At 42.5% G+C, this 15,603-nt stretch overlaps 1 protein-coding gene across 10 annotated transcripts in view; it reads left to right on the forward strand.

Annotated features, from left to right (window-relative positions):
* Positions 1-15,603, forward strand: part of RUNX1T1 (RUNX1 partner transcriptional co-repressor 1) — a 771,548-nt gene that overhangs the window by 677,484 nt on the left and 78,461 nt on the right. For all 10 annotated transcript variants that reach the window (XM_044065460.1, XM_044065459.1, XM_044065462.1 and 7 more), the window contains one exon: positions 4,743-4,828. In XM_044065460.1, coding sequence (XP_043921395.1) covers positions 4,743-4,828 — 86 coding nt within the window. The remainder of the gene's footprint in view (positions 1-4,742; positions 4,829-15,603) is intronic.

The raw sequence follows: 15,603 nt of genomic DNA on the forward strand, positions 1-15,603 counted from the left end.
GTGTCCTACAACTCATTGGTTTGCACATAAGGGTTATCCTGCACATGTTGCTGATAACAAGGATGGTATGTTGAACTTGGATGTAGATAATAGTCTGCATTGAGTCCTTGTGGTCTTTCCTAGTAAACAGACATGTGATTACTCTAATTCAGTACAGCAAAACATAGGGATGTACATTTCAGGAGAAAAAGAGATAAAATATGAATGTTTAGAGTTGTGTCCTTAAGGAAGAGAGGAAATATTTCTGAACTCACCCCAGGCTCCAAATAAGCATTGTGATAAGGCAATTCTGATTGCTTACAGGGTGCCTGAATGCATAACTTGTGGAGGGGATTCCAGAGATGCAGGGTCCTCCATTGATTGCCCGATACATTGAGAAAGAACATCTTGTTCTTTTTTTTTTCTTCAGTTTTTGCAGTCTTTCAGAAGAAAGAAAATTACATTATCTGAATAAGTGCAGCTTAAACATACCAAAATGGTGAAAGGAATAAAGAAAGTGGGGTTTGAAGTGAGTCTTGAACAGCTGGGAATATGTATGTGTGTGTGTGTGTGTGTGTGTGTGTGTGTGTGTGTGTGTGTGTGTGTGTGTGTGTGTGTGTGTGTATATATATATATATATATATATATATATATATATATATGTATATGTGTGTGTGTGTGTGTGTGTGTATATATATATATATATATATATATATATATATATATATATATATGTGTGTGTGTGTGTGTGTATATATATATATATATATATATATGTGTGTATATATATATATATATATATATATATATATATATATATATATATATATATGTGTGTAAAATATGGGTCCATTTAAGTGATTGAAGTCTCAGAACTTTGAATATCATATGGCCAAAACCATATGATCAAAGTTTTAAAAAATTGAACCATTAAACAGAGATCTCCATGCAACGTGGAATGGGAGTATTCCCTTTTCCTCTCTGTAGTGCGATCTCGGAGTTGGTATATTTTAATGGGAAATTGCCCCCTTGCATAAATGTGTATTAATTTGTTTTGTTTTTTTTTGAATGCTCGAAGTTTTAAAACTTCGATCATATGGTCCCAGCCATATGACATTCGAAGTTTTGAAATTTCGATCATTTAAAGTAGACCCGTATGTATATGTGTGTGTGTGTGTGTGTGTGTGTGTGTGTGTGTGTGTGTGTGTGTATATATATATATATATATATATATATATATATATATGTGTGTGTGTGTGTGTATATATATATATATATATATATATATATATATATATATATATATATATATATATATATATATATATATATATATATATATATATATATATATATATATATATATATATATATATATATATATGTATATGTATGTATGTATATATACTGTGGTAGATTCTGAAGATTGTAGATTTATATGTACCCTCTGCCTTCTACTGTGTTACTCATGCTTGACTGTTTAGACCAGCCGCCACCACTGACTTCACTCTCCTGGCATTTATCATTTGCTTCATTCAAACAAGAATCATTGCAGCTGAGGTAAACTCCATATTGCCCTTTGTCCTGTGGTTCTCCTGTTTTCCAGTACAGAGAGAGCCTCGTGGCTTTCCATTGACCTGTAAAGAGGAGTGGGAACCTAGGGGCCATCATACTGCAGGCATTTGGTGTATTGAGGAAGATAGGTTGGTTGCTTTTCCCATACGTGCTAATTGATGAGTATACAAATGATAGGCCAGTGGGGCTTTGCAAAACGTTGTTACCATATCTGTGTGGTGACAGATCACAAAATTCCCAAGTACTCATTACCGTCTGGTGCCTGTCTAGCTCCAGTTTGCTTCATAGGTCAGCAATGGGCTTGCTGTAGCATGTCCACCTTCCTTTCCCCCCAAGCGATGTGAGCAGACATTGCTTCATCAGTCCTGTCTCTTCCCTCATCAGCTTCTGTAGCACATGCATTACTTTTCAAGCTTGTATCACATTTAGGGCTTTATCCTTTTATGCCACATAGCTAACTTACCCTTATGCATTTTTGTGTGTGACTGCATGTTGTTTAACCCATCTTTATATGTGTAATATAAAGTGTGCTTGTTCTCATGACTGACATGGGGGCTTTGATCTAATTAAGTAACTTCAGCAGTGTAAATCATCTCAGTGTTTTTGCTCAAGTGTTCTGGACAAAGCCAAATGCCCAAAATCAGGGACAATTTTTAAAATAATTCTACTTCACTTAAAAGCTAACAAATAGCACCTTTTGTATCAACATAACTACCGTCCCATTAGTCTGACGAGCCTGATCTGCAAGGGCATGGAACACATTATCATGGAACTTATAAACAAAGACATTGGCAACCTTCAAACACTGGACCCCACCCAGTTTGGGTTTGTGAAGAGCTGATCTTGTCTCCTGAACCTGATTGACTTCTTCGAATCAGTCTCCAGAGCTGTTGAGGGTAAGGCTGTCCATACAGCCTTTCTGGACCTCGCCAAGGCCTTCAACACCATCCCCTCTGGAATCATAGATAAATGTACTAAGCTGGGCATAAATCCCTACGTCACTCGATGGGTTGCCAACTGGCTTACTGACAGAACCCAGACTGTAAAAGTAGCCGACTTCAAATCCAGTTCCAGACAAGTGACAAGTGGAGTACCTCAGGGTTCAGTCCTGGGACCGCTCTTGTTTGGCATCTACTTCTCTGAAGTACAGGCCAACACTAAGGGACTCTGGCTAGCAACGTTCGCAGATGACTGCAAACTGGGAGCCATTATTGAATCTCCAAATGATGTGGATATTCTACAAAAAGGCCTTGCAGAAACAGATGCTTGGTGCCAGAGCCATGGGCTGAAGCTTAATGCCAAGAAATGTATAGTTATCCCCTTTGGGAAAAAACATGTACCCATGAATTACCACATAGGTGGCAGTACACTAAACACCAAAAGTATGGTGAGAGACTAAGGGACACAGGTGGACAGTGGTCTCACCTTCAATAACCACATCACCACAACAATCAAGAAATCCTTCTTTGTGGCACACCTCATCACTAAGGGCTTTTCATCCAGGAAAAAGGAGGTCATTGTCCCACTGTACTCATCCCTCATTAGACCCATTATAGAGTACAACACCCCATTTGGTATGTACGTCACAAGACATCCGCAACAGCTGGAAAGGTCACAGAATTACCTCACTAAAAGAATCACAGGCCTAAAGCAGATGCCCTATGCTGACCATCTAAAAAAACTCCAGCTATATTCTGTGGCATATCGTCTACCCAGAGGTGATTTCTGCTTAACATACAAGGCTATGTCAAACCCTGAGCTGTTGGACATGCTGCACTTAAAGAAATCCCAATTCCCCCAAAGTCACATGCTCCAGGGATCTAAACTTTGTCATCACAATGAACAAAATATGTTGGAGGGATAGGTTCCTAACCCAGAGACTCCCCATACTCTGGAATAGACTGCCCATACATGTCCAGCAGAGCACCTCCTTAGCCCTCTTCAAAAGGAACCTTGATGATTGGATGGGAGATGGGAAATTCACCCCGGGATCACATCAGTCACCCTGCTAGACAGGAGTCCAGGGAAGTAAATATTGTGGGAAGAAATATCCAGGGAATAGTTATGGCTAGGCTTGTAAAGGCCTTTGGGCCGGTAGCCTAGTACCAACCTATGAACATGCGTTTTCTGAATAATTAAACTCTAATGCTGGCATTAATTACTGACTGTAATCCTCAGTGAGTGATTTAGCAGAAAATTAAACATTTTACAATTGATAGGGCAAGAATGTGAACAAAATCACCGTTGAGAGCGGTTACTGATTCCAGGCAGGAATCTGCACTTACTGTGTGCATGTTATGATGGAACTTAATTTATTCTCACACTCTGTTTATTTGACATTTTAAGTGTAAAATGGAATTAATATGGGATATTTCCTAGCTCCTAAGTAATGCAATATACGATGGGGAATATATAAGAGTGGGCTTTTTGCATCACAGTTCCACATATTAAGGAGAAGAGGTGAGTAATCCCCTGCAAAAAGCAATTTTATGTTTTTATTTAAATTCATTTTTGTTTTGTGGTTTTACATTTGAATAAGTCTGTTGTGAATTTCTTTGTGAAGTTTTCCATTTTGAATTTATACACTAAAAAATTCACTAAAACTAGTAAAAGGAGGCAAAGTTAGAAAGGCGACATTGTTGAGAGGGATAATGTCAGAGAGAAAAGCTATACATTACAATGCCAACATTGTTGAACAGATATGGTGGCCATTTTATGGAAGAAGCCTCTGTTGCAAAAAACAAGCTTAGTGATATTGCTATCAATACTAAGGATATCAGAAAAATACAAATGACATCTTTCAAAAGCTTATGAGCAATAAGCTTTTCTTTAAGTCTCTTATGAAGCTCGAGTTAAAATACGTTCTTATCCTTTAAAACTCCAGGAAGAAGGGAATGTGTATTTGCCACGTTAATTACTTTAGAAAATAAATAGTTGACAGTCTGATCATTTGCACAACTGGGTGATTGTATTTTTTTTTCTTTTCTTAGCATTTAAAATTATAAAGATATTTCCTTATCATAGTCAGAAAATAGCCCATTGTGATCAGTGCCTTACCCAAGTAATCAGATTTAAATAAATAAATACTTGTGAAGTGACTAGTGAATGATAGGACAAAGTAACTTTTCAGATTAATTGATTCTGCACACAGCCGGACTGTATAAATAATTTTTCTCTCTCTCCTACAGGGATGCATGGCATACGTCAAGAAGAAATGATTGATCACAGGCTTACAGACAGGGAATGGGCAGAGGAGTGGAAACACCTTGACCATGTAAGAAAATGACTTCTTATTAACTGTGTTTCACTCAGAGTACCTACCTCTTCCATCCAGAATGCAGTTAATGTTTTAAATCATCTCTGTTCTTCATTAATCAGTTTTCCTTTTTTATGCACAAAGCACAGTTTTTCAGAACTTTGATGAAATCTTGTTTCAAACATTTCCCACATCGACATTTTCCCCTATAATTTTACAAGAAAGGTTTATATGATGGTAATGTACCTTACAGATGTTGAGAGATTTATACATTGGAATTCTTTTGTATACTGTTTTAAGAACCATATTAGGGAAATGTGTAAACATCATGCATAAGGGTGTTGGGCATATAAATCATTGAAGAGTTATCATTGAACTTTTCTAACTCTAGTTTCAAAACTTAAAAAAAAAAGTTCTGTGTATTTTATATAGCTAGCTATCAATAGATGTAATGTAGATGTCCAAATATAAATATATCTATATTAGATGGGTGCTAGGATAATTTTACTGCAAATTGGTATGAGTAAGACTGTTGTAGGACAATGGTTTTGTGCATGGACAGCATAGTGGTTCAGAACCTGAAAGCATTTGTCACTCTGTGAATCCTCTCCCTTCAGATTGTGTAGGTTCAAGCACCTTTTGTGGTAGCAATTGGCCAAGTTTTTTTTTTCCTGGAAACCAAAATATTTTTTGAGTACAGAAGCAAAAGAAGTCAGCTAAACTCTGTACTGCAGCATTATATGGCATTGGAGACATGTAGCTTATTTTTATTATTATTATTATTGTAGGTTGATAGGTAGGTACTAGGCTATCGGCCCAAGGGCCTAAATAAGCCTAGCCAACAAGGTTCCCTCGCTTACGCCACCCAAGAAAGTTATTTTCCTGTGCCCCTGTCGAGCAGAACCACAGAAGTGATCCCCGGGGTGTATTTCCTATTTCCCATCCACTCATCAAGATTTTTCTTGAAGAGTGCTAATGAGGAACTTTGCTTGACATAGATGGGTAGCTTGTTCCAGAGTATGGGAACTCTCTGGCACAGGAATCTATCCCTCCAGCATGTCTTGCTTATTGTGGTGACAAGGTTTAGTTCCCTAGAGCATGTAGCTCGGAGGGATTGGGATTTCTTCAGGTGTAGGATGCCCAACAGCTCTGGGTTTGACATAGCTTTATATGTTAGGCAGAGATCACCTCAGAATAGGTGATATGCTACGGAGTAAAGCTAGAGGTTTTTGAGACTGTCAGTGTTAGGGCATTTGTTTGAGGCCAGTAACCTTCTTTGTGAGGTACTTCTGTGGCCTTTCCAGCTGCTGCAGATGTCTTGTGATGTACATTCTAAAAGGGGCATTATACTCTATAATGGGTCTGAGTGTCGAGTAGAAGGGAGCATGACCTCTTTTTTCCTGGATGAGAACCCTTTTGTGATGAGGTGTGCCACATAGAAGGATTTCCTGACTACTGTGGCAATGTGATTATCAAAGGAGAGATTACTGTCCACCTGGGTCTCAAGGTCTTTAATCACACATTCGGTGTGAAGTAGACTGCCGCCTATGTGGTAGTTCATGGGTACAGAGGTTTTACCAAAGGGGATGACAATGCACTTTTTGTCATTGAGCTCGAGGCCATGACTCTGACACCAGGCATCTGTCTCAGTGAGTCCACTCTGTAGGATGTCCACATCATTTGGGGACTTAACTATGGCTCCAATTTGCAGTCATCTGTGAAATTTGTTAGCCAAAGGTCTTCTGTGTTAGCCTGGACTTCAGAGAAGTAGATACCAAACAGGAGAGGTCCCAGGACTGAACCCTGTGGTACTCCACTTGTCACTGGTTTGAAGTCAGATCTGGAGTCTGCAACTTTTACAGTTTGGGTTCTGTCAGTGAGCCAATTGGCAACCCATCTTGTGACGTAGGGATTTGTACCTAGTTTAGTGAGTTTAGCTGTAATTCCAGAATGGGGGATGGTGTCGAAAACCTTGGCGAGGTCAAGATAGGCTGTGTGAACCACCTTACCCTCATCTGAGACCTTGGTGACTGCCTCAAAGAAGTTGATCAGGTTCAGGAGGCATGAGCTGCCTTTCACAAACCCGAACTGCATGGGGTCCAGAGTTTGGAGGTTACCAATGTCTTTGTTTATGAGTTTCATGATGATACATTCCATAGCCTTACAGACCAGACTCATCAGGCTAGTAGGGCGATAGTTCCCAGGAACAGTGGTGGCTCCCCTTTTGTGGAGTGGGATAACTGTTGATGTGCGCCATTCAGTGGGCACAAAGCTTGATGTGTGGCTATGATTGAACATGGTGCTTAGGTGGGGAGCCAGTTCATGTAAAACGCAGCCTGGGAAGTTGTCCGGTCCCTTATATGCTGTGTTGGCTTTAGAGAGTGCAGCTTTTGCCTGCGTAGTTGTGATTACAGGGACTCTGCATTCTTCCTGTATAGATATGGGTTCTTTAGGGGGTGAGAGTGGGGTAAAGTTAGCACTGAACCTGTCTGCCAGGATGTTAGCAATATCAGTTGGGTCTGTAATTTCCGTGCTGTTGTGCTGTAACTCAGAGCAGATCTGGGTGTTACCATTGAGATTATTGACATAGCTATAGAATAGTTTGTGGTTGTCCCTAGAATCAGTGGCCATTTTGTTTTCATAGCTAGCCTTGGAGGATCTTATAAGGGATTCTCAGCTTCTTACTGAGGCTGACCAGGGAGCTCCTCCACTCATGGGATTTTACTCTCTTTTGCAACAATTTCTTCCTTCTGTTGTAGGGTTTGTTTATGGAAGGGGACCACCAGATTGGTTTCCTTTTTTTGAAGGCTAGCGTCTTGGTTCTGTTTGGGATAGCATGATCCAGGCATTCGTGTAAGTGCTTATAGAGTGCATTTGTGTAGGATTCAGTAGTCATAACTGTCTTGGCCATATGCATGGGTGTCATGAAGTTCGCCCCTTCTGTCGTAAGAAGCATGAAGTTGGCTTTGGAGAAATTTTTTATCATGGTTTCCTTAATGGGGGTGGGGGCGGGATCTGGATATCTAGGGTGATTAGCTTATGGTCAGATCTGACCAACGAGGAGTTGACTTCAGGTGTGGAACACCGGTCACTCATGTTGATAATGACTAGGTCTAGGATGTTGTTGCCCCTAGTTGGGATGTGGATAAATTGATCCAGGGCATTGGAATTTATGAATTCCAGAAAGCGTTGAGCAAAGGAGTTGGTACATGAGTAGTTGCCCCATTTAATGGTGGGGTAGTTGAAATCGCCCATTATTAGTGTGTTTGGTTGAACCCTAATATTTTCCAGTACATCAAAAAAAGAGGAGTGGGAATCCTGGGGCATGGTGGGGATCTGTAGCAAATTACAATCTGGATTGCAGTTTTGCCCAGAGGTAGTTGCACTTGGATAACCTTGGATACATTATGCTGGGCAACTAGCCTGGAGGTGTGGATATCCTTAATGAATATGGACACACCTCCGCCTTTGGTGTTCCGGTCCAGGTTAGATGGCCGAAAAGTGTGGTATGAGTTATAGCCTGGTAATGCAGGGATGCTCTCTGGTGAACCAGGTCTCAATCACTGCACAGATATCGATGTTCTCCATTTTAAGGAGTGCCTCAAGGGAGTGCATTTTGAGATTTAGACTTCTAGCATTGAGTAGCATTACACTCAGTTTTTGCTTGCCTGTTCCTGTTATGGTGGTGAATTTATCATTTTGAACCTTGCCTAAAAAAGGCACTATAAGGGCGGCAAGAGTCTTAGCCAGTATCCGGAATCCCAGGGGCGACAGGTGCAGGCCATCTCTGGCAAAGCATTGTGGTCTGTCGACCATGTCGTCCCAAGCAGATAGATACTGGATCCCCTTAGGATGACACCAGAAGCTTAGCCAATTGTTGAAGTCAATCATTTTGTCCTTGTACTGCGGTATCATTCTGGGCGATGGCAGGATGCTACTCAGGGCTAGGGTCATACCTGCCTGTGCTACAAGATCGGAGAGCTCTTCCATGTCTCTTTTCATGTATTCCAGGGAGGTATGGCTCGGATCATTCACACCAACATGGACAATGACAGAGTCATATTTTTACTTGTTGTGGAGTGACCTGAGTGCGTGGGTTATGTGGCGGATCCTGGCACCCAACAGGCAGCTGACAGTAACCTTCTCCTTGTTTAGCCTGGTGAGTGGTACATCAATGTGCCTGACAATAGAGTCACCTATGACTAGTGTGTTGGGTACGTTGTTTTTGCCTTATGTGCTGTGGTTGAGTGGCAGACTGAGTCTGTGGGCTCTGTGTCATTTGGGTTGTGTTGTGGGGTGGAGGTTGCTTGCGTTTCTGCTTTGGAGGTCTCTGTTGCTTGAGCAGATTATTATTGAGAGCCTCCGTGAATGTTTTTGTGTTTCTATCTGTAGATTTTGCTGGTGTAAGTTTAGTGGGACTATGTGATGAGTGTGGTGTGGTGCAAGTGTTTGCCTTCTCCTCTTGACTGTCATGTTCAGTCTTGGTTGGAAAGAGCTTTACTTCAGTTTGGCTAGATAAGTGCACCTCTCACAGGTTATAGTGTTGGGTGGTAGAAGAAGGTTGTCTGTGTACATGAGGCAATTGCTACATTGCCCCAAGATGCCCAGATTCATCAGATAGACAGGAGAGAACACTGGGAGCTGACCCTTGGACATGCCTGAATAAAAAACTATTTTCCTCTAGACAAGAGGACAGTGAGTACAAGAGCTGTTTTTTCTCTAAGCAAGTGAGGAAAGTACAAAAACGGTTTTCCTCTAGGTAATGAGGAATGTTGAGTGCTGTAGTAATTTGTAGCTTATTTAGTGCTTACAACAAGTTCTGAACAAGTGCTGAGCACGAATAAGCAAATTCAAGTGCTAAAACTAAGAATCTGTATCGGAACTAGACTAGTTACAGGAAAGAAATAAGTGCAAATGCGGGCTTTTAAATCTGAAAGTTGAGAGAGAGATGGAAAAACTGCCCAAATGGCCAATAATTACAATTTCTGGGCCAGAAACCACTCCTTATGTGGTAGATGGGTTACCCATTGCTTATCACTCCCACTGATACGGGCTTTTAAATCTGAAAGTTGAGAGAGAGATGGAAAAACTGCCCAAATGGCCAATAATTACAATTTCTGGGCCAGAAACCACTCCTTATGTGGTAGATGGGTTACCCAGTACTTATCACTCCCACTGATAAGCTAGCAGGCTTCCCTCCAACACAGAAAGTCTTGGGGGCCTCAGGAGCTTACAAACAGTCCTGGATACAGCAAATCTGTATCTGGACTAGACTAGTTACTGGAAAGGGGGGAAATAAGTGCAAATATGGGCTTTTAAATCAGAAAGTTGGAGAGATGGAAAAACTGCCCAAATGGCTAATAACTACAATTTCTGGGCCAGAACCACTCCTAATGTGGTAGATAGGTTACCTAGTGCTTACCACTCCCACTGATAAGCTAGAAGGCTTCCCTCCAACACAGACAGGCTTGGGGGGTGGGGCTCAGAAGCTTTCAAACAGTCCTGGATATCGCAAATCTGTATCTGGACAAGACAAGTTACAGGAAAGGCAGGAAACGAGCGTAATTTTTTTTTTGTTACAGTTAAGCAGAACACAGGGAGATTCTAGCAAAGTTTTGTAAAGGAAAGGGAGAGAGGAGAAGCAGAAGATAATTCAAGGTTAGGAAACCAAGTTGGGTTGGCCTTCTCAAATATTCTCTCTGTATTAGGTAGAATGAGCTAATGACACTAGACTGGGAGGAGTGTCCCAGATCAAATTTACAGTAGGGGGGGTGGGCAACTGTAAAGCCACCAAGTATAACAGCAAAACACCAACCGGGAGGGTGGAGAACAATACTGCAGCTACTAGCCTACACTGTTTTAGACAGTAAGCACTACAGAACTTTTTATCACAGCAGAAGAACAGCAGTGAGCCACAAAATGAAAGTTTTTAAACAGGCAAAGGAGCAAGGAGATTCTACAGAATGATTTTAACTGCAAACAAGTCAGTTATATGATGCACTCCATGGCAGGAAATCAGAACAAACAGGTGCTTAACAAGTAAAGAAAAATTCCCATTAATACCTTTCATAGAGTGAAACTAGCTAAAATGTTTTATAAACAGTGTGACAGTAAAAACCTTATTTATCAGACCCTGTAAGGCAGACAATTTTAGTTTAACCGTGCAGATTAGTTAATAGCAATAAAATACAGTAAAAAGTATGCAGCATGCAATAAAAAGTGCTATATATAAATTGCTAGAAGCAATAACTAGTCAAAATAAGCAAAAAAAAAAAAAAAACAGGATACTTATTATTATATATCTCAGATCAGAGTTGTAGTCAATGCCCCTCCTCCACTCGGTCCAATGTGTATAGACGGAAATCCTCTCAAAGTTAGGGCTTAAATACCAGAAGATACAACCTTAAGCAACTTTTTTAAGTAAAGCTCAAAAGAACCAATGAGTGCTTACTCCAAGCCCTAGACCATCCAACCTCCGCCAGCCAGCAGCCAATCGACACAATCCTGCCATGAAGGTAAAGAAAGGCTTCTGGTAATTCAAGATGGTTTGGTCTTGTGTTCAGAACAAACACTGCAAAAACAAATAGGCCCAGAGACAGCAAATCTGAACTGGGACAATGCTACAGCTACTAGCCTGCACTCTTTCAGGCAGTAAACACTACAGAAATGTTTATCACGGCAGAAGAACAGCAGTAAGCCACAAAATGAAAGATGTTATGTAATCCAATCTCGCCTTCATTCTTACCCCTGGGTTCGGAGCCGAACCTTGGCTCCAACTCGGCCATACTCTAGCTCAAAGTCTTCAATTGGCTTGTGGCTAAGAGGTATCCCATCATGCAACAAGCCCATTCCCCAGATCTCGTTTGCCGCTTGTTACGCTCAGATGTGGTCTCGCTTTTGGCCATGGCTAAGAATACTTTTTTCTAAAATTTTTGGATATTGTTGATCTAAAAATGCTATTTTCATAGCTTCTGTTTGTGTGTGTCTCTCTAGGCTGGTTGTTTGGCCTTTTACGTTGGCTTTTTTTGGTATCCCATCCACTCCCTTTCTTCCCACGGGCTAGACCCGTTTCAGTTAGAGGACCTAGTCCTCCCTGTTGTTTTCCGTGTGGTCTCTTTGAGTTGTGCTTCTGTTACTTGCAACTTTTTGGTGTCTTTGTCATTTGATAGTGGTATTATCTTGCCTTTATTTCTACAGACTAGGCCCGTTTAAATTAGAAGACTTAGTCCTCCCTGTAGTTTTTTTGTTCCCGTCAATTACTAGGCCATTTTAGTTGGAGGCACTAGTTTCCCATGCAGGGTTCAGTTAGGTTTTTTGTGTGTACGTGTGGTTTTGCAGCTTGTCTGTGTGTGTGTGTTCTCCTTATACAGCATGTCTAAGGATTCTAAGGAACACAGGCCTTCAGGCTTTAAGAAGTGTATTGAATGCAACAGTAAAATGTCTTTGACTGATGGGCACTCTGTGCGTGTACTGCTTGAGGGTTATTCACCTCCAAGAGTCCTGCTTGTTTTGTCATTCCTTCAGTCCCCACGTACTACAGGAGAGGAAGAACAAGCTCATCCTGAAAGGACTGCTTAAACACTCGCTCGTGGAAGACTTGGTAAGTCTTCCAGTACCATATCCTCTCCAGCTAAAAAGGATAAAAAGACTGCTAAGAAGCACTCTCTGGCTCCGTCTGTTTCTTCAGAGCTGCCAGAGAAAGTTGTTAGAACAGCTTCTCCTTCTTCGGCTCCATTGGATTTGGTGCCGACAGAAGGTGGTGTATTGACTAAGTCTGTATCACCTCCCAGCCTTTCGGAGCTAGTCTCCAGTTGTTCATCCGGGTTCTCCTTCACATCAGTCTCCCTCTGTAGGGAGATCCAGATCTCCAACTATATCCTCCAGGTCCTCAAGGTCCCTTTCCGATGAGGACGTTGATAGAGTCATATAGAAACTGCTTCAGTCATCGGTGCTGGCCAAACTGATTTTGGCTCCAACCCAGTCGGCTCCGGAGACCATGGCCCCTTCATCTTTTGTTGTTCCTCCTCCGAGCCTTTCTTGGCCCTCGGAGCCAGAGTTGTCGGTTTCGTTGGGTGCCGTTAGGTCGGTTCCAGTAGCTTCGCCTGGCCTCTTGGTTCAGATTTCCGCTCCAACCCAGTCGGTTCTGTCCACTGGGTCAAGGGTCCACAGTTCCCTGATCGGACCCGAGGGGGAGGGCTCAGATCGATCTTCATCAGTTCCGATCCTTCCTGTCAGTGCTTCGGCTTAGGTGAGCTTGGATCCGACATCTGCTTCGGACCTCATCTCCTCGGCGCCAAAGGCTACTACCGTATCCTTTACGGTTAGTCGACTTTCGGAGCCAGGGTGATCAGCCTTCGAGGTTATGAGGAGCGTGCTGGCCAGGTCATCCGCTGCATCCTACGGCACCGACACTCTGCCCCCTCCGGCACTGGTGTCAGTTTCAGATCACCCTCTATCCATGGACAACGGAGACCCAAGGCCTCAGGATACCTCCATGAGTGGTCCCCAACTTTCTGATGTTTCTCCAGAGTTTTTCCTCAGGATCCCGCCAGAAAGAGATTGTGTAAGAGGAAACACGTTGACTCCCCGGATGAGTCTCTCATGTCGGACATCGACCTCGAGGAGTCAGAGGGGTCCCCCAAGTCATCTTCTGAAGATATCTCTTTTTCAGATATCCTGGAGATCTTGAAGCAGAGAGGCGGCTGGCCCTCCAAATCCCCTTCTGATGAGTCGGTGTTCCTGAAGGCTTTCGGGTCTCAACCTTCTGCCTCTTGGGTGTCTCCCCCTTTCGATGAGCTACTAGATGTTCATCGTGTTTCACCGTTGCAGTCATCACTGTAGGGTTCTTCCTGCCTGCAGGCAGTCCTCGGTCAGCCAGATTCCCAAAGTCTGGGTCCGGCATCGGCTGTTCAGTCATGCTCCCTGACGTCAGAGCGCTAGGAGTACAAAGCTGCCAGCCAACGCCATGTTCTCCAGTCTTTCTTGCCGTGCGGTGAAAGCAGTTCGCAAGTGCCGGTCCGCTGACTCCTGATATTTTTTCGTGCTTCAGTCCGAAGACTTACTTCTTCTTCTCAAAGCTAAGTACCCCGTTGTGGAAACTTTTTTCTTGCTCCAGTCCGATGTCAGAAAAAGTTAATAATTGCATTTCTTGTGGGAAGCAAATACCTCATAAGGATTTCCATTCTTACTGAATTTCTTGTTTAGGCCCTGACCACGACGTAGCTAGTTGTCGGTTTTGTGCTAGATTTAACCAACGTACGATTAAGCGGAGGTACGATTTTGCTTTTCACTACTTTGGTAGGCGATTTAATTATAAAATGTTGTCGGACACGCTTCCGACTACCGGAGTTCACAAACGACGCAAGGATAAGGACAGGCCTCCGAGGTCCAAATCAGACGACGTTTTACAAGCAGAGCCAGCTTCAGGTTCAGCCGTCATCAGTGAGGCGCATTTGCAGCCTCTGTCGTCGGCCATTTCAGAACTGATTGCCGAAACGGACTCCCACGAGGAGCTATCTAGGCCTTTGAGCACTCCAGCTGCAGGACCTTCAGACAATGCTCCCTCGGATGGGTCCGGAGCCACTGTGCAGGTACCGGCTTCCGAGGGGGTTTTCAGGCCTACACAGCTTCTGATAAAGGCAAAACCAAAGACAAAGGCAAAGATTCCTTCTAAATCTAAGACACCAGCCCAGGCCTCTTCTGATCTGGGACCCAAATCTCAGAAACAGTTACTTAAAATGGTGGAGGACTTGCTAACCATGATTAGGGGTTCACATCCCCCTCCAGACAAAAGGCCAAGGCAAGAGTTGGATTATGAATCTTCTGATCAGGCATCTATTTCTTCAGTGTCTTCCTCTGAACAGGAATATTCTTTCCCTCCTTATGAGGATTCTGATGCTGAGGAATCCATTCCATTAGCTTCTCCCCCTGAGGATTTTTCTTGTGGGGAACTTTACATGACATGAGGGAACATTTTCACTGGGAGGGACAGGAGTACTCGGAATCTAAGAGAAAGCTCAGGGATTTCCTTCTTCTTCCCCAACATAGACCCCTGACTATTCCTCCTATTTTGGATATTGTGGATGATGCCTTTTCTGAGGCTAATTTAACTCCTGACTCTTTTCCTCCAGCCCCTGCTAAGGCCGACAGATATTACAGGGTCCTTGATTCTCACCAGTTCATTTACAAAAATCCTACTGCTGATCCAGAAACCATTTCTCAGGGTCCTAAGGGGGTTATGGATGCCTCTGTTAAAAACCCCTTTCCGACAGATAAGGATTCCAGAGCTTTGGAGAGATGGGGCAAAAAAGTTTATACTTCTGCTACTTTATCTATTAGGGCTTTAAATTGTCAATTTCATATGCTAAAATACCAGCAATTTCTACTGTCTGTTATGAAACAAAAGTTAGGTACCATTTTTGCATGTGCAGATAATAAGGAATTACATGATTTGATGCATGCTACTGAACAAGTGGGGAAGCATGGTTTACACTGTGGTTTTGATGCCTTGGAGGCTTCTTGCAGGGCGGCTGCCTCTGGCACAGTCATTAGAAGATGTGCTTGGTTAAAGGAACAAAACTTACCTGATCAAGTGAAAGCAAAGTTACTGGATGCTCCTGTTCAGCATAATGTTTTGTTTGGGTCTAAGGCAGAAGAGGTGATAAAGAAAATGGAGGATAAGGCAAAATCCATGCAAATGGTTAAGGATTTCTTACAAGTTCAGCCCCCTAGATTTAGCAGAAATTGGCCAACTAAAAATTGGTCCTTTCCCAGCTCGGACAGGCCTCGTAGGG

This window comes from Protopterus annectens, chromosome 3.part0, assembly GCF_019279795.1.
Source record: "Protopterus annectens isolate FY-2018-M chromosome 3.part0, PAN1.0, whole genome shotgun sequence".
Classification (NCBI taxonomy): Eukaryota; Metazoa; Chordata; order Ceratodontiformes; family Protopteridae; genus Protopterus; species Protopterus annectens.